Below are 26,992 nucleotides of genomic sequence, written 5' to 3' on the forward strand. Positions count from 1 at the left end.
TTCAAGACTTTTTCATCACCACAGGAAAACACCGTGTACTCATCAGATAATCACTCCACATTCCTCCCTCCCCCATCCCCTGCTAATCACTGATCTGCTTTCTGTCTTTATGGATTTGCCTATTCTGGATATATCGTATCAAAGGAATCATATAATATATGACCTTTTGTGTCTGGCTGCTTTCATTGAGCATAATGTGTGTGAGGTTCATCCAAGCTGCCGCATGTATCAGTGCATCGTTCCTTTTTATGGCTGAATACATTATTTTATCTTATTATTATTCCACGCCTTTTCCCACACCGACTCCAGAGCATGCATGAGTGAGTGTTCTTGCCTGAGAACTTCTCTCCTTCCATCCTTTCTGCCTGGGCTTTCCTTCCTCCTCGTCCCTGTGCTGATGTGAGTTGCACCCGCCTTTTATTTTAGAGGCACAGTCTAGGTGCTCCAGTGACTGACCCACACCCAGCAGCTCCCCTTCTGCGTCCCCCAGGACACAGACAAGAATGGTTTCTTTTTTTTTTTTCATTTTTTTAAAGAATGATTTCTTAAAGTCCCCTCTACCACCTCTTTCCTGGAACCTGATTGGCTCCAAACACAGGCTAAATTGCTGTTTTTCCAACATGAACATTCAGCGAACAGATATAGAACCTTTAGACACTGTCCACAGTACGCTGAGCCCTGGGAGATCTGGGGTTACAAGAGCAGTGGCGTCTACGCCCTTTCCCCACACGACTCATCCTCTTACCAGATTGCAGGGGAGTAAGCATTCTCATTTCTGCCTCTTGGTCTGGCCCTCAACCCAAGCATGTCGCCTGCGTGCAAGTCCCTCGGATGCTTGTTGACCGTGATGTATGTCTCCAGCCCTTACCTCTCCCAGCATCTCTAGGCTTGTGTGTCTCTAATGTGATATTTCTAAAAGATTGGGGAAAAAAGTAAAATCCTTGGTTTTTAACCCTGCAAATCATCCACTAATGCATTCCCACACAGCAGCAAGAATATTCTTTGCAGAATGTTCAGATCACGTTGGCCCCTCACTTACAGCACTGCCATGTTGCATCACCCAAAGGGGCACTGTTCCCACTGTCTTCTTTGCAAGTGGTGCTCTGGTGTTGTGCCTGAGACCCTTTACTTTCGCCCCCTGCTTGTCCTGCCTGGATCAACCTCCTTACTCTGGGCCCTGAACCACAAGGCCCCACAGGTGTGTCCTGCCCGCTTCAGCCTCATCTCTCTCACCGTCAGCTCACCATCCTCTCCTTGGTCTGTGCGTCTCAGTCCCACTGGCCTTGAGTCCGCTGAGACGTGTGTGTTTCCTCCCGACACCAACTGATTCTTCAGTTCTCTGAAAACACCACGTAGGTGTCCTACAGTTCATTCCAGTTCTGACACTACTACCGAGCGTTAGCCACAGACCCCACGGGTTAAGGGCTCAGACCCACAAGACCGCCTGTACTTCAGACACCAGTCACAAGTATTGGGTCCCCGGGTTACCCACACTTCTGTCCAATTTGGCTACAAAGTTGGGGGTTTCCAAAACCCCCTCTCCTCAGGTAGGTTTGCTAATTTGCTAGAATGACTCACAGAACTTAAGGAAGAGCTTTATTTACTGTTACTGGTTTATTATAAAGGATGCAACTCAGGGACGGCCAAATGGAAGAGACACACAGGGCAAGGCATGGAGGGGAGGAGCATCCCCTCTGCGGGCCTACCACCCTCCCAGAACCCCTGTGTGTTCACCGACTCAGAAGCTCTCCGTCTGTAGCCTGTTGTTTAGGGGTGTGTGTGGAGGTTCCAGCAGGCAGGCGTGGGTGAATCATTGACCATTGGTGATTAACGCAGTCTCCACCCCACCTACCTCTCACCCGGAGGTTGGGGAGTGGAGCTGAATATTCCAAGCTTCTAATCAGGGGTTGGCTTTTCTGGCAAGCAGCCCCCATCCTGAAGCTGTCTAGGGGCTTCCGAGGGTTTCCTCATTAGAACAAAAGATGTTCTTATCACTCAGGAAATTCCAAGGATTGTAGGAGCTCTGTGCCAGGAAGCAGGGACAAATACCAAATATCTTTCTGTGACACCACAGCCTTCATCTTGGTCACGCTTCCCACTGCAAGGTTTTAACAATCACTGTTCGCCTTGCCTTGACACTCTAACCATCTCCCTTCAGATCTTGATTTAATCCTTATTTCTTCAGGCAACCTCCTGGCTGGCGTCTCCTCTTTCAGACCCTGTGCATTACTCTGGACCTCTCCCTCCCAGTTCTTTCAGAGTCACAGTTCCACATTTGTTGGTGTGATTGTCTAGTGACCTTGCCCTATGGGATGGCTGAATTATGTGTCCCAAAAAGTTCATCTGTTGAAGTCCTAACCTCCAGTGTCTCAGAATGTGACTGTATTTGAACTTAGGGTCTTTAGAGAGGTCATTAGGTAAAATGAGGTCATTAGGATGGGCCCTGACCGGATATGATTAGTGTTCTTATAAGAAGAGGAGATGAGGACACAGACACACAGAGGAATGACCACGTGAGGACCCAGAGAGAAGATGACCATTTACAAGTGCAGGAGAGAGACCTCAGAAGAAACAACTTGCCAGAACCTTGATCTCAAACTTCTAGCCTCCAGAACTGTGAGAAAATAAATATCCGCTGTTGAAGCTACCCAGTCTGTGGTACTTTGTTACAGCATCCCTAACAAACTAATACACACTACAAGGATGTTAGCTCCACCGAGGGCAGGGACCATCTCAGGGGTCACCCATCATTGCATCCCCGAAGCCCAGCACAGTGCTTGGCTCTGATATGTATTCAGTAACTATTGGGTGAATGAATGAATGACCTGTCTCAAGGTGATGACAGACATCTTTGAAATATGGGTGTTTCATAAACCCTGTACTGAGTGGTTCCAGGCCAATGTTCCTTTATCCTTTCAGTATCTCTGTTTTGAATTTCCTGCCTGTCTTTCCTCCCTGAAGGAGCATTACTTCATCTCGATAATCTGCCCAAAGACCAGCCTTAAGAATAGAGAGAGATTTTGTGCTCAAGCTTCCAGAGTGCTTCTCAGCCACGCAGGGGCCTCTCCTGGTAACTCCCACCTTCCAGGCTGTGTTTCAGACTGTAAAGTTTTCTCAGTATCTGGCCTCTGCATAAGTAGAGTATCAATGAGTAATGATGCTGTAATCTCAGAAATGCTATTGGGGAAAAAAAATTAAGTAATAGCTACATAAGACCCAGAAAGGCTTGTTAATAATGATAATACTTAAAGTTGAATAGTATTTTACAGTTTACAGCCTTTCATTTCACTCTTAAAACAACCTTATGATGGCATGATGGTGAATTTTATCATCATCCCTTTTATAAAATGAAAATAATAACAAAATAATAAAAACTAAAGTTCAAAAATGGAGTAGTTTGGGCCCGGGTTGCACAGTTAATAATTGGAAAAGCCAGAACTTAAATGTTACCCTTTGAATCCTGCAAGCAAGTGCTTTTCCTGCAACCCCGGTGGGAGAAGTTAAAGGATTGCTCCTAGGCACTATTATTAGTGATTCAAGGAGTGTCTGTGAATGAAGGATCTGAAAGATACCAACCAATTGTGTTTTTAAAAAGAGACCGACCCAAGAAGTCCATGGATGGCAGTGGTAGCTGGATGCAGGCCAGCTCTGCTCCCCGAGCTGAGGCCTCGTCTGAGAGGTGACGGCAGCCGAGCGTCCTGGGAGTCTGTGTGATAAAAGCAGCCTTGGAAGAGAGCCCAGCGGCTGGCTCCGCATCCCTTTTTCATTTTTCCCATTTCCAAAGACCAAAGGTCACGGAAGGAAGAAGAGAGAAATCATTATTTGAGACCGAGCAGGAGTTTTTAAACTGTAAATTAAGTTAATGCGGGCCCACTTGGGGAAGAGGGAAGCTTGGCCTTGCATCTCGGCAGATGGAATATCGTTATCTGGACCTTTATTGGATGGCAGGCTCTTTTCTGAGTCTCAGGCCTGCCTTTTCGGTTCTTCCTAGATGTCCCTGGGTAGGACATGCTCTCAGCTCAGCGCCCTGGGATTAATGCTGAAGGAAATTAGACTCAGAGTGCCCCGATGGGATCCAGAGGACTCTGCAGAGCCCTAGACCCCTGCCTGCAGCCCCAGGGGGCACCACGGGCAGGAACGGGAGGGCTAGTCACATACACCTTGACCAGCCTTTCCACCCATCCTCTCTAGGTCCTTTGGAGCTTGGCCCACAGCTGTGCCAGCTGCAGCCCTTCCCCTGGGGAGAGGAATGCCTTGCAGATTGTTCCTAACCATGAATTTAGGTGTAAAACATAGACTTTTGCAACAGAGAGACCGGAACACAAGCCCCAGCTCTGTGGTCCTTAGTCACACGTCCTTGACACGTGACTTTCCCTCTCTTAACCTCAGTTTCCCTTTCGAAAGATGAGATGAGCACCGCGCCCACTTCACCGGGGTTGTTGTAGGGCACTCTGAGATGATGCAAGACAGCATGTATCCCGGTGCCGGGGCAAAGTGCTTACCGAGCAGGGGCTGCCCGGAGAAGAACAGCCTCCGCTCGCGGGGCGGCCACGCGCACACGCGCAGCACACGTGCGAGAACACATGTGGGGACAGCCCAGCACGAGGAGGATGTTGAGAAAGGCGTTGCTAGCCTGAATAAAGAGGTCTCATGGTCGGGTTGGAAGGGAGCTTTGAGGTCATCAAATCTTGTGTTCTGCTCAGTGCAGGTAACCCCCCGCCTACGGCATGCCTGCTGGGTGACCTCCCACTCCCAAAGGTCCCCAAACCTGCTTTGCATCAGAATTCCTGCAGCTGTCCTTTGCAGAGAGACCCCCTGGCCTCACCCTGAGAGAATCTGCTTCAGTAAGAGTCCGGTGGGGTGTGCAGAGAGCAGCCAAACCATTTGAGAAGCTTTTTGCAGAGATCACGCAATCCAGAAGGCAGTGTTTCCTTTACTGCTGTATCTCCAGCAGTTGGTACAGGGCCCAGTGCACAGCAGGGACGTGGTGAATACCTGCTGGATGGGGGTGGAATCACGCAGCCTCGGAAGCCGTGCTCGGGAGCTTCTCCCTGGAAATGCAGCTCACTTCTGTCTGGGTGAACTCCAGTGATACGGTCTTGCTTACAAGAAGCAAAATCTATCTTCCTTCAATCTTAACTCAGGCAGCCTATTTCTACCTTCTAGAGTGACACTGATTCTAATTCCTCTTAGAAGGGATTATCCCTCAGCTATAGAGGTCAGTAAGGGTGAAGTATTTTTCTCCAAATGAAATCGGGGTTGGCTGAACAAGGTGTAAACTGGAGCCGGGGGTGCTTCATCAAGCAGCCCCAAGGAAACAAAATGATGGACGACAGGACCTTTTTAACTAGAGCACATGGCTTCCATCTCAAGGACAGGCAACAGAAACATGGGGTACACAAACCTGGTTCAGGGTCCCAGTGCGGCCCTGTGAGATAGAAACCTTTCCCATCTTACGGAGGAGGAAGCTGAGGAGCTAAGAATTTGCCCAGGATTACCGTTCAGGCGTAGAAGAGCTAGAAATCTGAACCAGATGAGAATTATATTAAAGTTTAAGGAAAGAAGAGGAGGCCAAGTTGGAGACGCTTAAGCATAGGAAAAAAAAAAAACAGGGAGCATAGAGTCGGTGGTGGAGTCCTATATCTTGCGTTGACGGCGTGTTTCTAAACACCTCCATCCCCTTCTCTGGCCTTCATCTGTCAAACTAGGCAGTTCCAGAGGAATTATTAAGCCCTCCGCAGCTCATGTGAACCTCTGTGTTCCCAGAGTGCATTTAGCTACAACCAAACGGAAGAAGTCGGAGCTGTGAAACCGGCAAGTTCCGAAACAGTCCTTTTCAACCCTTTCAGGGCTCTTTAAATACCCTTTTGTGTCCCATCTTCTCGGGAGATGTTTTATTATTCTACACCCACTAGCCGGGGGCACCTATGGCTGTGAAACGGTTCTTTCAGATGTTTAGTAAATGGCAATGTGATACTCTTATGTTTTCCTTATTACAGCCATGCTGTACTCAGACATGCATGGAATGGTACTATTAAAGGCTTTTCTATTTTAAAATAGCTTAGTCGAATAAACATGAGGTTGGAAGGGCATTGTTGTTTTCTCTGCTGATACTCAGGACAGCCCCTGGTGATAACATTTTAATATTCCCCTGCTGCTATAAGCACAGCTGGTTTGATGTGCAGCAGTGATTGGCAGACTCCCTCTGTGCATCCAGGAGCTTTCCTGGGGTGGGGGGGAAAGATAGCACTGGAAGCATCCATCATCAGGGCTAGAGCTACCTGCTCCTAGTGTTTACCTGGAGAGGTTAACTAGTACCCATCCACTTCCACGCCATTCACGTAGAGCTCACCAGTTCTGGATGGTCTAGGTTTGTGGGTTGTAGATAATATTTATTTTTCATTCATTCATTCATCCATCCAGCCATTCATCCACACTGTACTAGGCCACAGGAACATTAAATTTTTCACTCAAGGAAGCAAAGTCATTAAATTTGTACTTTTAAAATATTTGTACGGCTGAGTAGAGCAAAATAGAATGGCAAGGGGCACCCCTGAGGGAAAGGTGATCAAGTATGAATCTGTAAGATATCAGGGAAAGAGAGATGATGAGGATAGAGCAAGGAAGGGGATGAGTTTGAAAAATAATAGATAAAATCTGTAGGAGTTGGTTATGGCAGTGATGTGAGGGGTGAGGAGATGGGGGTGTCAAGCTTGATTCAAAGGTCCTAGCTTCAGTGACAAGTTAAACCTTGATGCTACTAACCACAAAAAGGCAGGAGTCAGACCGTTATTTAGGGAGAGAAAATTGTGGATTTGATTTTGATCAGTTTGAGTTGAAGGTTGCTGTGAAAGAGCCAAATGAAGATAGTTGGATTTAAGAGTAAGAAGTGCTGGAAAGTAGTCTGATATGGAGATGGGTGATGATCTTCCCCTCAGTGGTATTTGAAGCTGCTGAGTTAGATTCCATCATCCAAGGATACGACGTAGAGCAAAAAGAGGGGGCCAAGGAGGGGAGTTGGGGAGCCCAGCATTCAGGAGAGGCGGAGGGAGGGAAGCCCCATGAAAGAGGCAGGGAAGGAATGTCCAGAGGGAAGAAGACAGCCAGGAGACTAGTGTCACAGAAGCTAAAGGCTTCGAAAAGTTTCAGTGGGGCTGGGGAAGGGCCAGCAGCGTGGCAGCTGGGGGAGCAGCTGGCTGAATTTCACAGAGTCCAGCCTGTACAGCTAGGGTCAGTGCTTGAATCGGAAAACTTAGACTTTATGAACAATGACCATCACAAAAGGGGAAAAGGGAGATGCCTTTAGTTGAGCATCTACCACGAACCAGGCACTTTACGGTACTATCTTATTTATCAATACATCCATTCTTGGAGGCAGGGGGTGGGGATTCTATTCTTGCCCTTTTACTGGTAAGGAAATTGAGGCTCAGAGAAGTTATGCCTTGATCAAGCCATACAGAACTGGAGCTTGAACTCTGTTTTGCCTGGTTGTAAAACCCTTTGTCTTTCTAATTTATACCTGGTGGGCAAATGCCCCGCCTGCCCTTTCCACGTTCAGTGTGCCACGTGGAAGCATCACCAATCCCTGCATCCCTGGGGCCTCACCTCCTGAATGGCAGCAGCCCTGCCTTGAGCCAAAAGCTGCGGAAGGAGGGAACCAGGGGAGTTCCCAGTCTGGAGCCATCCGTCTGCTGGCTGGTGACACCGACACCGGGGCCCCAGCGGAATAGCAAGCTTGTTCGCTCTTGTCTGGCTGTTAGTGGTGATGTATGAATACGCAAAGAAGACAGCTTCATTTTCATAAGTTAACTTGTGCCGAGAGTAAGGAAGACGGGAAACAGCGCACTTAATCATAACCACAGGGCCAGCACAGAAAACAATGACAGAGCCTTTTCTGTTCGTCACAGTGTTTTATTATAATAACTCCTATTATAGAGGAGACAGGCGGTGTGGAATGCTGAGGGCGGCAGCACACCAGCATCCCGTGTCATCTCCCCAAGAGGAATCCCTGGGATTGTACCTCTTAATGGGATAGCAAGCCCAGGATGGGTTTGCATCATCAAGATTAAGGCTTTAGACTTTGACCTCTGGAGACCAGGCTGTAGATGCCACCTGGCTGGTGAGCTGGGATTGCCAGAGCTGTGAAAATAAGCTGTCTCATATGTGCTGTCACCGGGGACCTGAGGAGAACTATGCCCAGAACAGTGTTCCAGGACAGCACTGCTACCCGAAAAGCTTTGGGGGAAGCTCGGGAGCTTGGAGGTCTGTGTGGAAGGGGCAAGTGTGGCCTGCAGTGTGGCAGGGGCTGCGGTAGACAGGAAACAGGCATCACCCACTCTCCCCGTAGAATCCACTATTCCCGGCCCTCCGTTCCTCCTACTTATCAGCGTTTCTGTCATTGCAAGTACCGCGCTGCTTCATAATTGTTTACCTGTCTCCTTCTAACTGCCTCTAGGGTGCAGACTATGTTTTATCTGTCTTTGATTCCTTAGGATTTTGTGTGGTATCTGACACAAAGCAAACCCTCAATCAATATTAAACTGAACAAAAGTGTAGGTAGGGTAAGGATTGTGTCAGCTAAGGAAGGGAGGGGACAGCTGAGACTGAAGATGCCGAACCCAGGCCAATGGGACAGAATATTGGGCCAGGGAATTCTGGGTATGATGATAAGAGCAGATACCTACTGAACATTTTACTATTTTCTGGGCATTGTTAGTGGTGATGTTTGAATAAGCAAAGAACACAGCTTCATTTTCACAAATTAACTTGTGCCTAGAGAAAAAAATATTTAATTCTGAGGTGTGTACTTTTTGTCAACGCCATGTTATAAATGAATGAAGAAACAGGCACAGAGAGGTTAAGTAACTTGTCTAAAGTCACACAGCTAGCACCTGGGTGAGGAGCCAGGATTGGAAACCAGGCAGTCTGGCTCTGCCATTCATTTTCTTCACCACTTTACTGTACTCAAGAAGTGTAGCATTGGAGGTGGCCACTGAATTCTGCTGGTTGATGTGCTAGATTTAGACACCACATGAGTTTTATGTGCTAGGGGCCCTGCAAGGGAACCTCACTGATGACCAAAGCCGGGACAGAGCTCCCAGACCCTGATCAATAATTCTCAAATTTTAATGTGCATCCAGATTACCTGGGGATTTTTTTTAATGCAGATTACTAGACCCAGTGGCCAGAGTTCTTATTTAGAAGTGTTACGTGATGAGGGAATTAGTATGTGATATTACCCCCATACTCCCAGATCCTGAGAGATAAGACAAAGGAGAGCAAAATGTCACCTTATTTTGCTGATAAAAGTTAAATTGGAGGTTTTGACTTAAATGTGCATCTACGGTGGATATTCATAATACCAACCCCAGAGCTGGAATCGCCCACCCTGTCACAGGAAGCGTGGGGCGACTGCAGCCTCATCCGGAGGGGACCTGCCCTGTACAACTGATCCAAGGTGGAGCTCTGCTGGCACACTGGCTCCTGGGAGGAAGATGAAGGAATGGCTAGGCCACCTGAACTCGGTTCTCTCTGAAACTCACCAGGTCAGGTAACTCCTTCCCTGCCCTTGGGGAAGAGGAAGGGTTGGGGTAAGAAGCCAGGAAATCCCTCCTTCACAAAACAAAAGATGTAGCGGGAAGCAGCCTTCCGGTGACAGTTGAGGCCTGGGAATCTGCACTTTTAACAAGGAGCCCAGGTGTTTCTGTAGCAGTTGGTCCTCAGACCACACTTAAAGAAACAAACTTCTAGAAGGACTTAATTGTTGTGCTAGATGGCCTTCAAAAAGAAAACCATTTGGATGGGCTCACTGTCTTTCAGAAGCTGACCGATGAGCTTGAATGATGCTATTTAAGAAGAGCTATTACTTATATAGTGTTTAATATGCCCCAGCCCCTGTGGTTAGCCCTTAACACATATGAAGTCATTTAAACATGTGAAGTCACAGCTGTTAGATACTGGGGCAGAGAGAGGTTAAGTAATTTTCTCAAGGCTACACAGCTAAAAAGTGGCAGGGCTGGAAATTGGAACCAGGCAGCCTGGCTCCAGCCTTCCCCTCTGGCTACACTGCTGCACGTGGTTCCCGGTCCACGGACACAGACCTCTGCAGGGGTGAAGGCAGTTAGCCCAGGGTATTCACAAGCCCACTTGCAAAGCCCAGCTGCCGCTTTAATCATCGACAAAGCAGCGAATGAATTCATCTAAAAAATCAAAATGAAATCTTAATAGCTGTTTATTATTTTGCCTTCTCAGCCAGTGGATATTAAAATTACAGCTATCATGTTGCTAATTAAGGATTTTGTTTTCTTAACCTTAAAGAGGACTGGCATATGTGAAAGGGCCGCTTGCCACCATCAAAGGATATGCAGCCCAGGTGCAAAGTGACAGAAGGAGAATTTGGATGTTATTCTTTGAGATAACATGGCTTAAGGGTAACCATGCAAATTACTCCTTCTCTGAAGACGAAGCCCTTGATTTGAAGGTTCCAGTAGAGCAACCCATATAAAAGATGCTTTCAGGCGCTGCCACCCCATCTTTGCAGTTTTCCATGCAACTGAGGAAGATGCCAGAGTTCCCAGAGCTGAGTGAGAGAATATGTTGATGTTGGCGAATGGGGAGAGGATGAAATGCTTTGAAACCTCAGAAATGTGGGGACACGAATGCACTAACATAAGTGGTCTCCATTCAGGAGAGATTTACACACCAGATGGCATTTATTTAGCAGACATTTATTCATGCCTGTTAGTGTGTTAAATATTATGCAGTCCTTGCCCTTGGACACATGGAGAGGTGGACATTTACAGATGAGGTGTGTGTGCTTGAATATCACCCATTCTGTCCTTGACATAAGTCAGCCGATGGCAAAAATACTGGGAGGAAGCGCTAAGCAGAGATGTCCCCCATCTAATGCGGGAATTCACAGGCTGCTTCTTGCTAGAGATGGGCCTGAAAGGATTACTGGTGGGGGGTGGCAGGGGGCAAGGCTGGCGGGAGCTGTATGAGCAAGACATGGAGATGAGGACACAAGCAGTAAAACTATGCATTTTCGTGTGGCTGTTAGAAAATTCATCTGAAGGAGTAGGTCATGGCAGAATACAATGCATGGAATGTCCGAAAGTGGAATTTGGACTTTCAGATAGCTGAAGATTACCTTTCCTGAAATTCAGATGGCCACCCTAAATTCAGTGAAACATCATTCCCCTTTATCTGTTCTGAGCACATGACACCCTTCTTTCATCATGCCAGAAAAAACCATGGTGGCGCCAACCAGGGGTCATTAGTAATAATGAACCAGCTCCCCCAAGGACCCCACATGCCCTTTGAGTCGCAGCCTCGGAGTGAGGTTATTAAACAGGCTCTCTAACAAGGTTACAGCATCAAGACTCAGCACACAGCTTTCTCGGCTGAGGGCACTGCGCCTTTCAGATCTGTTTTGCACGAACGTCCCAAGCTTGTTGCATGTGGAATTGATTAGCTCTTGCACTTTCTGAATTGGTGATCTGTTTTTCTGAGGGATTCTACACGTTTTGGTTGTGATTATATGCAATGACACAGTGGGTGGTAGTATTTTTCCTATGCTGCTAATTTATGTATTTGTGCTGGGGCAGTGATTTAGATGGGAGCTCGATAAATTGATCAAATAAATTACACCAAACCCGCACACCATCATTTCAGGGAGCTGTCATCACACCAAAGAGGTTCTATGTCACCCAGCGTGGTATTCCAGGAAAACCGTTGTGTTTTCTTCACGGGTTGCTAGGCTTTCATTTGGTCAGAAAGGGCCTTATTTCTCAGACTGGCCAACAATATAAGGATTTTAGCTCCAGAAGACTTCAGTTAGCTGTGGAAGACAGTGCCCATTAGTCCTGTGACCTTTAGCAAGTTACTTAAATTTCTGAGTCTCAGTATCTCATCCTGTAAAATGTGGACGTGTAATTTCTACCTCAAACGTTTGTTGTAAAGGTAAGCAGTAATGCAGAGATAGTGGAAAGAATCTGGATGTCAGATAACTATAGATTCATATCCTGGCTCCAGGATATGCAAGTTATACAAATCACGGTCCTCAGTTTCCTAGTTTGTAAAATGCTGTTGATAATAGTTGCAAGGGAATACCTTCTGCACATAGCATGATAGGGTTGTCTAATAGAAGATAGTTGATTCTGATGGCTACCTGCCCCACCTAGAAGGCCTGAGTCCAGAACCATTAACACTCTAAGAAATTGGGGTGAGTGGAAGACTCACCTGAGGTGCTAAAGCTGCTAAGAAATTGATTGAGAGACCTGACTCGCCTTTGATGTTGGCCTCAGTACAGTAGAGGGCGAGACCCATGTCAAAGCCGAGCTCTGGGGACAGAGAAGCAATTGTTCCTCTAAAAAACACTCCTGCCTTGACATGATGCTTGTTGACAAAAGACAAAGTGGATGTGAGAGTAAAAACGCTGCAAGAATGTGGCTCTTCTCTGGGGGCTCCCTTCTCATTAACCAAGGGTCCTTTCTTCCTCTCTGAGTGAGAAAATTACCTCAGCTCCTGCCTCAAAAGCCAGTAAATTAATATACATTGGGAAATAGTGAACTGGAACATTTGAAGAAGAGTATGTCAGTAAATAAATATGTGTTATGTGAGTTAAGGGATAGATGGACAGATGGATGGATGAATAGTTTGGGATTCTGGCTTTGTCACAGATTAACTGGATGACCTTGGGCAAGTTAATTAAGTACTCTGGGCGACCTCCATTTCTTTTCTATAAAATAGGGATAATGAAAATGGCTGGGCTGCCTAAGTGTGAGAATTAAACATATTAATACCAGTGAAGCACTTAGATAAGAGTTTGGCACCTCATAAAAGCTCCCAGTAACAAAACCTGTGTTACGATGATTTGCCGTTGTTGTATCTGCTGTTCAGTACTCACTGTCCCAAGTGGCTTGGCTTCTTTTAAGACCTTTGCATTCTCTGTACTTCACAGGTCAACAGGTCCTGGGCCTGGTAGAGAACCAGAGTGATTGGTACCTCGGAAACCTGTGGAAAAATCACCGCCCTTGGCCTGCCCTTGGAAGGGGCTACAACACAGGTAAATCATGATGATGGCTTGCTGGGGGTGGGACAGGAGGTGGGCCAAAGCACGGGAGAAGGCCACCTGGTTGCCTGAGTTCTGCATTGGACGGTACATAAGCCGTTGGCCTTCTGGTTCTTGCTTAGGGCTGCAGCTACAGGCAAAGTCGCTACTGGGCTGTGGCAGTCTGTGGCATTCTCACCAAAAAGCCCCTCTCCTGACTGACCGTCAGCCCCAGATCCAGCGAGACATCTTTACGAGTGTGACCTGTAGGTTCCTTGGCTCTGTTAATAGAGACTAGAGATCATCGTGTCCACTTTAGGTCCCCAGGGTCTGTGTGCATTCTCAGCATTCCAGATTCATCTTTGTATGGGGAGCAAAGTTGCTGATGTGTATTGACTCAAAGTTTCTTGTCAGAAGTGACATAATTTCTTTTTTGTTTGTTCTATTTTGTTTTGTTTTTTCCTTTTTTTGTGTGTAATTGAAGTATAGTTGATTTACAATGTTGTGTTAGTTTCAGGTGTACAGCAGTGATTCAGTTATGCGTGCATATATATCTTTTTTTTTCAGATTCTTTTCCCTCATGGGTTATTAGAAAATATTGAATATCGTTCCCTGTGCTATACAGTAGGTCCTTGTTGGTTATCTATTTTATATATAGTTGTGTGTATATGTTAATCCCAAACTCCTAATTTATCCCTCCCCCCTCCCTTTCCACTTTGGTAACCATAAGTTTGTTTTCTGTCTCTAGGTCTATTTCTGTTTTGTACATAAGTTCATTTGTATCATTTTTTTTTTTTTTTTTAGATTCCACATATAAGTGATGTCATATGATATTTGTCTTTTTCTGTCTGGCTTACTTAGTATGATAATCTCTAGGTCCATCCATGTTGCTGCAGATGGCATTATTTCATCCCTTTTTTATGGCCGAGTAGTATTCCATTGCATATGTATACCACATCTTTATCTATTCATCTGTCAAGGGACATTTAGGTTGCTCCCATGTCTCGGCTATTGTAAATAGTGCCACAGTGAACATTGGGGTGCGTGTATCTTTTCGAGGAAATGACATAATTTCTGCTAACATGAAATTGGCTAAAGCATATCATGTGGTCGTGCTCACCTTCAAGTAGTGTGACCAAGTGCAACCCGACCATGTGCCTGGAAGGAGAAAAGGCAGAAATATTTGGTAATTGGTACTTAGGGATACCACAGCCCCTAAACACCATGTGTCTGAAATCAAATCCATTTTCTACCTTGTTGCTAACCCAAAATGTGCACCTCTTTTCTTTCTGTCTCTGTTAATAGCATCATTCATTCATTCATTTATTCATTCATTCTTTGTGCAGCTCTTGTCTGTCTAATGCTTACTGTGCACTAGACCCTATGCTAATACACCAGACACAGCCCATGACCTCGTGGAGCTTATAAAGGATGAAACTAGAGCAACCTCCCTCTCCTTAGGCCCAGGTCCTGCCACTGTCTACCTATGAAATGCCTCTGAATTCTGCCTCTTCCCCTCCATCCTCTTTGCCACTACTTCGGTACCCTGTTCTCAAAGGATGCAGACCCGTGATCTGGGTCAGGACTGGAACTTGGAGCTCAGGGGGTAGTAGGGTAGGTCAGGCCAAGAAGGGCTGGGACTTGGCATCTGGGACCAGCTATACTGAGTTGGGGCAGGGGTCTGGGGATGGCGCCACCTGAAGGTGATAGGTGGTAGCCTATCCTGGACACTAAGGTCAGTCTGTAGTGGGAAGAGCCAGACTCAACTCTGAGAGCTGAGGGTCAGATTCCCGAGAGGTCAGATGCAAACACGGAGCCCCAGAGGCCACAGGAAAAAGGCTGAGAGTCAAGCTTCCAGAAGTGAAAGTTCCAGAGATCAGGTCAGAGTGGGGTCAAAGCTAGAATAAGACAAGGAAAGAAAGGTCCAGGGTCAGTGTCCTGTGCAGCCAGAGGTTAGGGAGGCCTTCGTTGCAAGCTGTCCTTTGAACTGGGGGGACATTCCTTAGCCACCATTTGCCAGAAGGTCCAGGCATGCCTCACGGGATGTAACGCCTACCAAGCATCACAGCCTGCGGGGGTTGCAGTGGAAGAATTGTAACCACCAGCCCTTCACAGACCCAGGCTGCATCCTGGAGGCTGTGCTGGGCATTCACCCGTGAGTTGCTGGATGGTGGGAAATTCTGGGGAGTCCCTGAGAGGGGCCAGGTTCAGGGAGGGGGCCCAAAGGGGCTCAGAGCAGCAGCTTTTCTTAGCTGATTTGGAGGTATTTCGGTGTTTTAATAATGGGTAAGCCTCTGCATCCCAGCCAAGTATTGACCAGGTGCTGTCCCTGGTGCGTTCTAGGTGTTCATCTCATCTGATGCTCACACTAACCTCATGAGGCAGGGGCTATTCTTATCTCTATTTTATACCCAGGAGACTCAAGCTTAGAGAGTGAAAGGAGGTAGTCTGATAAGTAAGGAGCCTGCTATTAACTGCTAACCTTCCTAGCTTGAACTTTAGTGGCTTCAGGATCAAGAATACTTTTTTAAAATGTGGAGTCCTAGACTCTTGAAAGGTCTGGGGGAGGGGTCCAGGATTCTGCCCTGAAGGAAGCCTCCAGGATGTTTCTGGGGCAGAAGGTCCAAGGGTCTGCTCTGATAAAACGTGGCACCCCCATTACCCCTTCCTGCAAGCTTCCCCAGGAACTGTTTTCTCAGCGCATTTGAGGCTGGACCCTTTAGGAACCCACAGTGGGCCATTGAGAAGGCTCCCCATGCTGCTTTCGCTCAGCAAATGATCACCTCACGTTGATCTCCTGTGTCTGTGTTTCCACACATTCACTCCCGGCTTTCCTAAAGCTCGAGACACCCATGCTTATCGGGTGGGAGAAGGGGCATCTCAGGTAAGCCCTGGTGTGTTAGTTCCTGCCTTCCACAGCATAGAATAATAGAAAATGTCACATGGAGATAAACTGCAGTGCCTCTAGGACACAGCGTCGGGGTCATGGTTATCTGCATCAAACAAAAACCACCAGTCATCAATCCGGGTTTGCAGGAGGAAGAACAGTGTAGCACACTGGGGAATTGATTATGACCAAAATGGCATGTCCCCCCCTGCTCCTCCCAATCTGTCTCTGACTGTGAGGTCAGGAGACAGACAGGTACCTAAACCCTCTGCAGCCCCTACTTGATATACCAAGGCAGTGAGTTGCTTCCCTTCTTGCTGCTTCTAAAAGGGCAGAGTAGATGGGAAGAAGCCCTGTTAGAAGTGATGTGTCCATTTAAATAAGCCAGTGACACCAAGTGATCATTAGAAAAGGATTTATGCGACATCAAAATGCATTGACTTTCATGATGGGGATTTGTTATTTTAAGACTGAGGATTGTGCCACACATCAGTGGATGAGTCATCCAGACACTTAGATTCTAATGGAAATTGTCAGGACTCCACTGGAGAGAACCTGCTCCCCTGAATCCCAGCGCATCTCAAGCCTCCAGACGGGGTATCTCCAGCCGAGCCCCGTGCTGAGCCTTCAACTTGGTGCTGGGAAACCAAGACAGGTCTGGTTAGGCTGGAATTTAGCCATTTATTCTCCGGGAGCTTGGCCAAGTTGCTTCACCTCCTTGAACCTTAGTTCTCTCCCTTATAAAACAGGATAAATAACAACAGCACCTAGTGTGTGAGGATTAATGAGGTAACTTGTTTAATGAACTTAGCCTGTGTCCTGTTGTATTTTTCTGCCACTTATTTCATCAGGGAATAGGATCCACCTGCTTTAAAAATGGTGGTTACCTGGTTCCTTAGGGTTTGCTAAGGTCTCCTAAGCTCTCAGGTCAGAAAGAACCAGTACATTTTCTTGCTTTTCCCCAAATATAATGCAGTCACCTTGCAGTTTTTAATCTCTCCACTAACTAGAAAAGGTTTACTTTTCATATCATTTTAGAAAAAATAATGACAATGTTAGTTTGTATATCAGCCGATTCTACTTTGAAAACCCCCAGAAAATGCATAAAATGTTGGAGCTGGAAGATCTGCCTTTAAGACTTGACCTTGACGCTTTTCAACTTTGTGCCTTTGGAAAGCTGCTCAAGCTCTCCAAGCCTTGGGTCCTCGTCTGTGATCTGAGAATGATAGTCCTACCCCAGAGCCCGCTGTGAGGCTCCAAGGTGGTGGTATAGTTACAGGGGAGCTGGTCAACCCAAGTGGTTTTGGAAGTTGGTGGTTGTTTTTCTTTCTCCTCCTGACCACAGCCTAGTATCTGTTTTCAAGTAATTCAGGTTCAGCCACATTTATCAGATACAGCTGCATTCACCAGGCATCCTACAAGGCACCTTACCATGCGTCATCTTTGTTAATTCCTAGAATTGTCTTGTATGGTAGACATTCGCCTTCGAAAACCCAGCCAGTTTCCCTTCCTCTTTGTTTTTCTTTCCCAGTCTGCTTGCACAAAGCCCCCGGCGTCCTAAAAGATGAGGGAAGATCTGCCCACCTCTCCCACTCATCCCACTCCCTTCTTCCTGGAGCGGTTTACAACTTAATTCCATATTAAGGGAGCTGCTAAACCACAGCAGCTGTGGATGTCCAGACAGACGCCGCTCAGGGTCCTTGCTACAGCCGTTCAGGTGGAATAAAGGAGAACTCCCGTATCCTTGCACAGAGATGTGTCCATTCCCGACCATTCTGTCAGTTCATCATCTCCTAGGTGCAAGCAGCTGTCTGCAGGACTTTAAAAAACAAACAGATAAAACCAAGATTATGATAGTCTCATAAAGATTCAACCCACTTCAGTTCATGTGCTGAGAGTGAGTATCTTAAAAACAAACACCAGCAAAGAAGAGAAAGGAAAAGAGAGCTCAAAGTAGCAGGTGATTGGAGAAGGGGCCGGGGAAGGCAGGCCAGTAGAAAGAAGATGGCAAGTTTACAGGAGGCTTGTCCGCACAGGATCCTAGACGTTACTCACGGAGAGGATGTGTCCTCCCTGAGACATATTAAGGATATAATATTAACCAGAAGATGTGCTTTAAGGAACAATTTAAAAGTAAAATGTACCCTGTTCCTTTCAGTCCCCAAATTAGGCCAGAGACAGGCAGATGGAGACCTGGCTCTCCAGGGAAGAAGGAAGAATTTCTCTAGGAATCCTTATCTACAGAACAACAAAATTGGGACATTGAAGGACTGACTCACCTCTGAGGTTGGAGCAAACTGGGCTGTGAAGAAGTTTGGAAGTTTGGGCTGTGAAGAAGGGAAGGAAATTCATGGTAAAGTCAAGACACCGTGGCGAATTCCATGGTGGCGATCAAAGGAGCCAACATTTGACAACTTGCTCAAGAGCTGTTAAAGAAATAGCTTTAGTGGGACAGCTGGCAGTGTGGGATGTAGGTCTACCCTCTGCTCTCCCTCTGGCACCTGGCATTCTGCAACCCTAGGCAAGTCTTCATTTCCCTGAGCCCTCTTTGTCTCTTGGGTCAAGAACCAAGATCTCTTCATGCTCTGAAGGAATATTGGGATTGGATGATTTCTGTCTGTAATAAATACGTCTGGAGAAACCAGATTTAAATGTAGTTTCTTCCTTCAGCACTTGCTACTGAGTGCCTGTTATTTGGGACAGAAAATGATTTTTTAAAATGTGATACCAATTGGGCTTCCCTGGTGGCCCAGTGGTTAAGAATCCTCCTGCCAATGCAGGGGACACAGGGTCGATCCCTGGTCCGGGAAGATCCCACATGCCATGGAGCAACTAAGCCCGTGCGCCACAACTACTGAGCCTGCACTCTAGAGCCCGTGAGCCACAACTACTGAGCCCGTGTGCCACAACTACTGAAGCCTGTGCGCCTAGAGCCCATGCTCCTCAACAAGAGATACCCCCACTCGCCGCAACTAGAGAAAGCCCACGCACAGCAACGAAGACCCAACACAGCCAAAAAAAATAAATAAATTTATTTTTTAAAGAAGGATGATTGTCTAGTAGAGGAGAGTTTGCTTATCTGTAAATAAATTCAGTGTGACTTGAGCCTCTAGCCTGATTGAGATTCAGAGTTGAACATCAGCCCTGCAATAACCCTGGACCACCATTTTCTAGACTAATTCTAGGAGATATTGCAGGTGATGGTAGTACGTGTTCAGAAACTGTGAACCGTGGACAGCTAAGGTTGAGATATTGCATCCCTCCCTTGGAGATTCAGATTTCATGTTGGCAGATTAGAGATGCTGGCAAGTCCAGAAGTAAAGCTGTTAAACCCACCAGCATTCCCCACTCTTACTTGATCGTAGAACTATGGAAACAAGTTTGGAAAAAACCGCCCCTACCTATGTGAACTCGGAGGACAGAGATGATCACTTTTTGAGCTCTGTATCCCAAGCCCTTGGCATAGAAGTACTTAAATGGAGTTTGTAGAATAATCCCTATGAAAGATGCTTGCTGTTCAAGGAACGGTTCGTCTGACACCACACTTAATAGAAATGTCTACTGTCTTTTGTTCTGCAGGTTCTCATTCATTTTTCTACTTTAAGGACGTAGGCACCATAAAACTGTACCTTCTTAATCAACATCCTCTGTGTCGTTACGTATCTGAAGCCAGTCACCAGCTAGCAGCCCTCCAGAACTTTCCATGTGAAGGAATGGGGTGTGAGATGGCTCTAAACCTTTCACCATACTGATTGGTGGGTCGCCTCTAGATAGCCCCAATTTCTGTCTTCAGGGGTGACATTCTAATTCATATGACACGTTCTGGCTCTTATCAAACTATCAGAGGCTCACACCTCCACCTGGACACTTCCACCCACTTTTCTGAATCACTTAAAATGCCTATTTAAGATGTTACTTTCCAGGCCCTAACCTGGAGAGACTGAATCTGAATCTTTAAAGATGAGGCCAGGTAACCACTATTGTAAACATCCCCCTACATGTTCTGATGCACACCAGCCTCCTAGGTCAGACTTGCATGGCCATTTGCACATCAAGCTCCAGTTGAACTTGAGTTCAACTGAAAAAGCTCCATGAATGACTGTTCAGCCAAAGGTTCCCAATTCCATACTCCTGTAGTAGATTTATTGAGCCTAAAGCACAGACTTAATATTTATCTCTGGCGAGTGTTATCGGAGTTAGGCCAATCTTTGTGTCCTTTTATTTGACTTCATTTTAGTTTTCAACTTAGGGTCAACTGCAAAAATAATGAAAATGCCTTCTGTTCTTTCAGCCAGTGGCCTTGCCCCGTTTTTTGTAACAAATGTCTTGAGTGCCTCTTTTACAATCCTGGAGTAAAATCCAAAGATTACCTATATTACATGGTCTACAAATATAATGTCAAAAAAATCAATACAGTTCCCTAGCTATGATATAAAGAAAAAAAAGGAAATTCATTTACTATAAAATAACATTGACTGCGATGTGTAATTGCTCAAGCTTGGCTATAGTCAAAGACATAATGAAGTTAATGAAGTACTAGATGCTTTTATGCCTGTGCTCGGGAGAGAGCTGTCTTCAGTGTGGCAGCTACAAAGCAAGATGGTTCTAATGGGAGACTGGCGGTCCAGGTTCCGTGAGCGGGGTTTGCCATCTGTGAGAAGTTTTCCAATCTAGTGAACAACTCTTCAGGCAGCAGGAAGTACCATCTTTGCTTGATTTGTATTCCAAGTTCAGTGTCTGTTAAATGATGCCCCAGAAAAGCACTCTGTTTTGGAAGTAGTATTAGTTTCAGGCTCAGATAGTTATGACAGTTATACACGACTATAACATGCATGTCCAGTGGGACCCAAGCAAGTTGCAGGAATACTCTTCATTGTGCCAGCCTGTACCGGAAAGGGGTTCTATCCCCATTAAGAGTCATGAATCCAAGGCGTTGCAGGTGTTCAACAGGCTGACTCACACGCAAAGCCGTGATGTGCCCAAGATCCCCCTGGAGGTTGATATCAACTAATAAAGAGTGCTTCCTGTCCTGGGGGAGCTGAGGGAGGGATGGATTGGGAGTTTGGGATAAGTAGGTGCAAACTATTATATATAGAATGGATAAACAGTAAGGTCCTACTGTATAGCACAAGGAACTGGTTCAGTGATTTTACCCAAAGCTTATCCACTTCATATCCTGAACCAGAATCTCCTTTGGCCTTAGTGCTGCCTTGTGGGTTCATACGGAATAAGTCTCCCTCGTCCGCCTGATGACCCCTTAGATATCTGAGGGAGAGAAGGTGAACAATACATCGCAGTCTCCTCTTCTGGGGACTTAGCACCCCTGGTTCCCTGCACGTCACTGGTTCTCTGAGCCCGGGTTTATTCACATGTGAGATGGAGATGGCTGTTGTTTCTGCCTCACAAAGGACTGTTGTAGGCCAATGAGATGACAGAGTACATTTACTATGATAGGACAAGATTGGGCATGTAGTCAGTGCTCGGTAAATGCAGCAGTGGGTGCATGTCGTCATCACTTAAAAGGTAGCAAAAGAGACTGCAGGGCGGCTGACCATCACCCTGTGCTTCTGGAGCTCCTATTTCATTCTTCCTACTAAAAGACAGTATTGCTTATGTTCTGGAGATGAACTACCCTGGGTTCGAGTCCTGCCTTCATGACTCTGGGCAACTAACCATCTTTTCTTTAGTTATCATGTCAGGACAAAAAGAGTTCCCACCTAACAGGGTTGCTTTGCTGAGGAAATGAGATAATATTTGAAAAGTGCTTGAAACAGTGTCTGGATCAGTAACTATCAGAGATTAGCACTTGCCCTTTCCTTTTCTATTTGAGGTTCAAAAGTGGGCCCCACAGGTGTGGCTCTTCAGCATCTTTTGATAGGAACTCTCTCTTTTGTCCAGTGAAGACACTTAGGGCTGAGCTCTCCCTCCCCAGAACTGACCACTCATTTGTCTATTCACTAGGCAGATATTCATCAGACACCTTTCTTGGCCTGGGGATGCTGCTGACCAAGACAAAAAGGAGCCCTATTCATGGGAGGTTGCTTGTTATTGTGGGAGAGAAGCAGTCTCGCCCTGGTGTCCTTTGGTGCCATCTCCTCCTGGGCTCCTACACCCACCCAGCGCCAGTCATTCTGCCTTCCCTCTGTTCCTTGAACACGACCCCTGTGAGCCTCTCCAGCTGCAAACTGCAGCCTCATGCCCCCACCCTGCCTCCTCCTCCACGGTGTTTATTGCCATCTGGCCTATGATCATTCTGTCCATTTTCTTCTTAGTTATCTGTCTCTTTCCATGAGGATATAAGTTCCTCAAGGGTTGTAATAATTCTGTCTGTTAATTTTCCTGCTTTATCTCCTGTACCTAGAATCATTCCTGGCATATACTAGACATTGAGTAAGTATTTGTGGTCGAATGAAATAAATAATTTTGGAAGATGCTGTTTTGAAGACAGTGGCATAGAACAGCGGTTATCAGTGGGCGTTGGTGGCAGATTTGGTGCCCCAGGGGACATTGGCAATGTCCAGAGACATTTTTAGTTGTCACAACTAGGGAGATGCTCTTAGCCTTTAGTGGGTAAAGGCCAGGGAGGCTGCCACACATCCTGCAGTGAACAGGAGAGTCTCCTACAGCAAAGAATTGTCCAGCCCAAAATGTCAGTAGTTCTGAGTCTGGGAAACCCTGACATAATGTGATAGCTGGGAAGTATGGAGGGAATTGGATTCTACTAGAAAGAGCCATCTTTTACAGAAGGGTTCTCTGAGGGAATAACATTTGAGCTAAAGACCTGAGGACTGGAAGTTGTAGCTGTGCTACAAGATGGCTTGATCTACAAGATCTAGAATAATAGCATTCCAGGCAGAGAGAGAGGGGCAAGTGCAGAGACCCCCAAGCAGGAGTGGACCTGGAAGTGTGTGTTCCTTTCACATCATCATGCCTCACATCCCCTGGTCAGAGACATCAAGCAGGCCTTCACCAAGCCCCAGATGATTAGCCCATGTCTGGGCCATTCCTGTTCCCCTCGCTATACTCTAGGAATGCTCAAATCACATTCTCCAAGTGCTCAGATTCAGAATGCCATCGGTTCTGCCTTCCATGCCCTTTGAGCTCTCGATTAACATGCTTTAGAGCCATGCATCTGGTCCTGTTTTCCCGCCTTAGCTCTAGAGTTTGTAAAGACCACCAGCAGCCCAGAGTGAATCATGGCAAAGCACAGCATCGAGGAAAAGAGTCTTCCTGGGTTGGCCTTGGCTAACTCTCTAGTCACGTGGCCCCTGCTCTTCCTTGGGCACTCCTTCAGCCCCGCTGGCCTCCTGACGGTTGCCCAGTGCATTCCCACCCTGGGCCTCAGCCCTCTGCCCAGACTGCTCTTCTGCCAGCCTCCCGCACTGCCCCCCCACTCATCCGATTACCTCCTTCTGTCCACTTGGATGTTACCTCCTCATGGTGGGCTTCCCTGACCATCTTATCCAAAGTAGCACCCTCGATCCCCTCACTCGGATTTGTTATTCTTCATTGCACTTTCCAGCAACATTATAAAATATATAAATCAAATAAAAATATCAAATATAAAAATCAAATAAAATTGTTATTCCCCTGCTGCCTATTTGGTAGGCAGAATGGCCCCGCAAAGAAGTCCATGCCCTAATCCCTGGAACCTGTGATTATATTATGTTACATGGCGAAAGAGACTTTGTAGTTGTAATTACGGGCCTTAAAATAGGGAGATTATCCTGGATTATCCAAGAGGCCCAGTCTAATCACAGGAGTCCTTAAAAGCAAAGAACTTCCTCTACCTAGAAGCAGAACAGATATTGCAGAAGGGAATTCAGATTTGAAGCATGAGGAAGACTCACTGTGCCTTTACTAGTTTGAAGATAGAGAGGACAAAGTGACAAAGAATGTAAGTAGCCGTTAGGAGCCAGTAAAGTCTCCCAGCTGACAGCAAACAAGAGGGGAGCTCAGTCCTACAACCGCAAGGAACTGAATTCTGCTAACAACGCGATGAGCTTGGACTAGATTCTCCCCCCAGAGCCTCCAGATAAGATCCAAGCTGGCTGACACCTTGATTTTGACCTTGTGAGAGTCCAAGCAGAGATCCCAGCCCAGCCCAGCCCCTAGATTTCTGACCTATACAACTGTGAAATAATAAATTGATATGTTTTAAGCTCCTAAGGTAATTTGTTATGGCAGCAAGAGGAAACTCATATCCCTGACTTTGCCCATAAAAATGCAAGTTCCATGAGGGCAAGGATCTTGTTTTGTTTATTCCTATGTCCCCATCTGGGACATGGAAAGCTCTCAATAAATATTTGTTGAATGAGTAAGTGAATTCCAGCCTTTTGCTCTCCTTCCTTTCTGGGCATGGAAGGGAGCATGGAAAGCTGCTGGTGGGAAACATTCTGTATCCCTACTTCTTACAGTGTTGTGCATTCAGTAGGCAAAGCTCTCAGCAGGTACTGGCTACCTGGCATTGGACCATGCACCAGGAGTAGAAATTAAAAATAAGATGTAGTCTCTGCTTGCACCATCATCAGCCCCTGCCCCCTACAGGTGGTCCACCGTAGACTCAAAGATCAGGAGGTTAAGGACAATTAAATGCCATGTGGTTGGCTGTTGTGATGGAGGGGCACATCCATGGTACAGAGAGCTAAGGTAGAGACCTGCTTGGATGCACTGAGAAGAGTGTCAGAGCCAGGAGGGCTGTAAGTGGGGAAGGTGGAGTGCATGTTCCAGGCCAACAGAGCAGCAAGTGTGGAAATACTTGGCAGGGTCAGGGAACAATGCATAGTTTGTCTATTTAATTTAATCAATGTGGACTCTGCCCAGTATACAGGGAGTGCCTAAGTACCCAAACTCTGTCTCCATCCTTTCTAGTAGAATGGCCTTGGGCATATCCCTTCATCTTTTTTCCATTTTGGGAGGTTTTTTGGCCGACTTTCCTCATCTGTACAATAGGGGCGTCAGTACAGACTCACAGGATTGCTGGAAAGATTAAGTGAATGGAAATACCTGGCAAACAGGAAGCACTCAATACAGGGTAGCTAGGATTCCTGGCCCAGCCGTGGAGATAGATGAGAGGTCCATGCAGGGTAAGCAGGGAGGCTGGGAGCTGGGTAGGTCTGAGGTCTGAATGCTAAAGAGGCAGTTCGGCTTTATCCAGCAGGCTGGTGGGGTTTTAAACAATGCACAGTTTTGCCCCAGGCCCTAGGGAGAAACCACCCTCACCCAACCTCCTCGTCCCTTTTTATTGTCTCCATTTATGTCTTGTCCCTGAGCCAGGTTTTCATCTCCTAATGCAGAGGCGCAGCCTGTTCAAACGCTACGCGGAAGCGCCCATCAGCAGGCCCCGGGCACTTAACCCACCGCATTGCCTTCAGCGGCACTGGGTCCTCTGAAGTACCCTCACGACGCAGCCAGGCGCAAGCCCCGCTGCTTATTGGACTTGGTTGGGGGGGCCTCTAATTATACTGAGCTGCTAAAGAGTTTTCCCAGCAGCATCCTGAAAAGATGGCAAGCTTTCCCATCGCCCGCCCTCCTGAGCCAAAGCCACTGTTCTAGAAGAGTTTACTCTGTCATTCCTTCCTCCTTCCCCTTGCACGGCCTCACGGGAGAGAATGTGTATTTAATTTGAGGCTTCCAGAATCTGACCTTCAGTGCAAGAAGACTGCCCCCAACTTCTCCTCACCCTCTAAGAGAGACCTTTTCGCCTGAACTATTTTCCTTATAAATGATTCTTTCTATTTCCTGGGTAGTTCTGATGGTAGTCTCGTGGTTTTTCTTCCTCTTTGATAAGTAAATCACAAGGCTTCTGTGTGCTGCACAATGGGAAACAAAACAAAAAGAAACCAAAACTTTTCCACTGAGCTGGTCCTCACCTGCCATTGTCCAGGTGAACTAGAATGGCTGCATCTGTCAAACTGCAGAACAGGACACTGGGCGCTCTTCCTGAGCTTGTCGCTTACTGCTTGTGCATCTGGACTTAAGGCAGTCAGTCCACCTCTCCAAGCCCCAGTGTCCTCTTCTGTGAATTGAGAATAATGATGCTGTCTTAGTCCTTTCAGGCTGCTATAACAGAATACCATAGGCTGGGGGCTTATAAATGATGGAAATTTATTCCAGTTCTGGGGACCAGGAGGTGCCGGCAGATTCTGTGTCTGGTGAGAGCTCACTTCCTGGTTCACAGACGGCCGTCTTCCTGGTGGAAGGCATGAGGGAGTTTTGTGAGATCTCTTTTATAAGAGCAGCCTCCAGAACTCTGAGAAAATTAATTTCTGTTGCATAAACTACACAGTCCATACTACTTTGCTATAGCAGCTCCAGCCACCTAACACAGAACCTAATTTCAGTTTTTTTTTTTTTGACATAGGCAGGTGGTCTCTGACTAAAAGATCCAGCTAGGCCTTTGAAGCCATGAGTGATGGACCAGTGGCTAAGTAACGCAGAGCCCTTTCCTTGCTGTGGGTAACTCTACCTGGCTCTGGCATTTCAGCTCTGGGGCTAATTGAATTGACCTGGCCTGTTAGTGGACATAAGAGGTGGCCACTTCCCAAAAGTGTTTCTGCCCCACTCTGCTGATCCTATGCAAGGTCACTGGTTTCTGTGTCACTCACTCAGGTCCCAGCCGCCCTGACACCTGTGTTGTTCAGTTTGCAGTGCAAGGGAGAGAAAGGGAACATGGGATCCTGAATCTTCCTGCCGTAAAGAAGATAATCGGGTATTCATTCAGTGCACGGTTTCCTTGAAGGCATATTTATGATGAGAAGAGGCGTCTGATTTCCTGGCGGTCTCTCAAGTTCACAGCCCCCATCTCTGCGATTCGACTCGCGCATTCATGTGCATTCGCTCACGCTCACGTAATCCCTGTTTTAGAGGAGCCAATGGTGGCACAGAGAGGCTAATTGACTTAAGAAGTTAGCAGAGCTAGTGAACAACAGAGCCCTGTGCTTAAGCCTACCTTTCAGTCTCTTCTCAGGGCTTCGGTGCTTGAGATTGGTGGAGCAGTCGCTGAGATCTGTCCCGGGGGGGTTAGTCCAGCCCCTTCCCCGATACACAGGGCT

At 46.8% G+C, this 26,992-nt stretch overlaps 1 protein-coding gene across 1 annotated transcript in view; it reads left to right on the plus strand.

Annotated features, from left to right (window-relative positions):
• Nucleotides 1–26,992, plus strand: part of LARGE1 (LARGE xylosyl- and glucuronyltransferase 1) — a 598,072-nt gene that overhangs the window by 471,746 nt on the left and 99,334 nt on the right. The window contains 1 exon segment of the mRNA XM_061204391.1: nucleotides 12,962–13,066. Within this exon segment, the coding sequence (XP_061060374.1) occupies nucleotides 12,962–13,066 (105 nt within the window).

Source organism: Eubalaena glacialis, chromosome 11 (genome assembly GCF_028564815.1).
Source record: "Eubalaena glacialis isolate mEubGla1 chromosome 11, mEubGla1.1.hap2.+ XY, whole genome shotgun sequence".
NCBI classification, from domain to species: Eukaryota; Metazoa; Chordata; class Mammalia; order Artiodactyla; family Balaenidae; genus Eubalaena; species Eubalaena glacialis.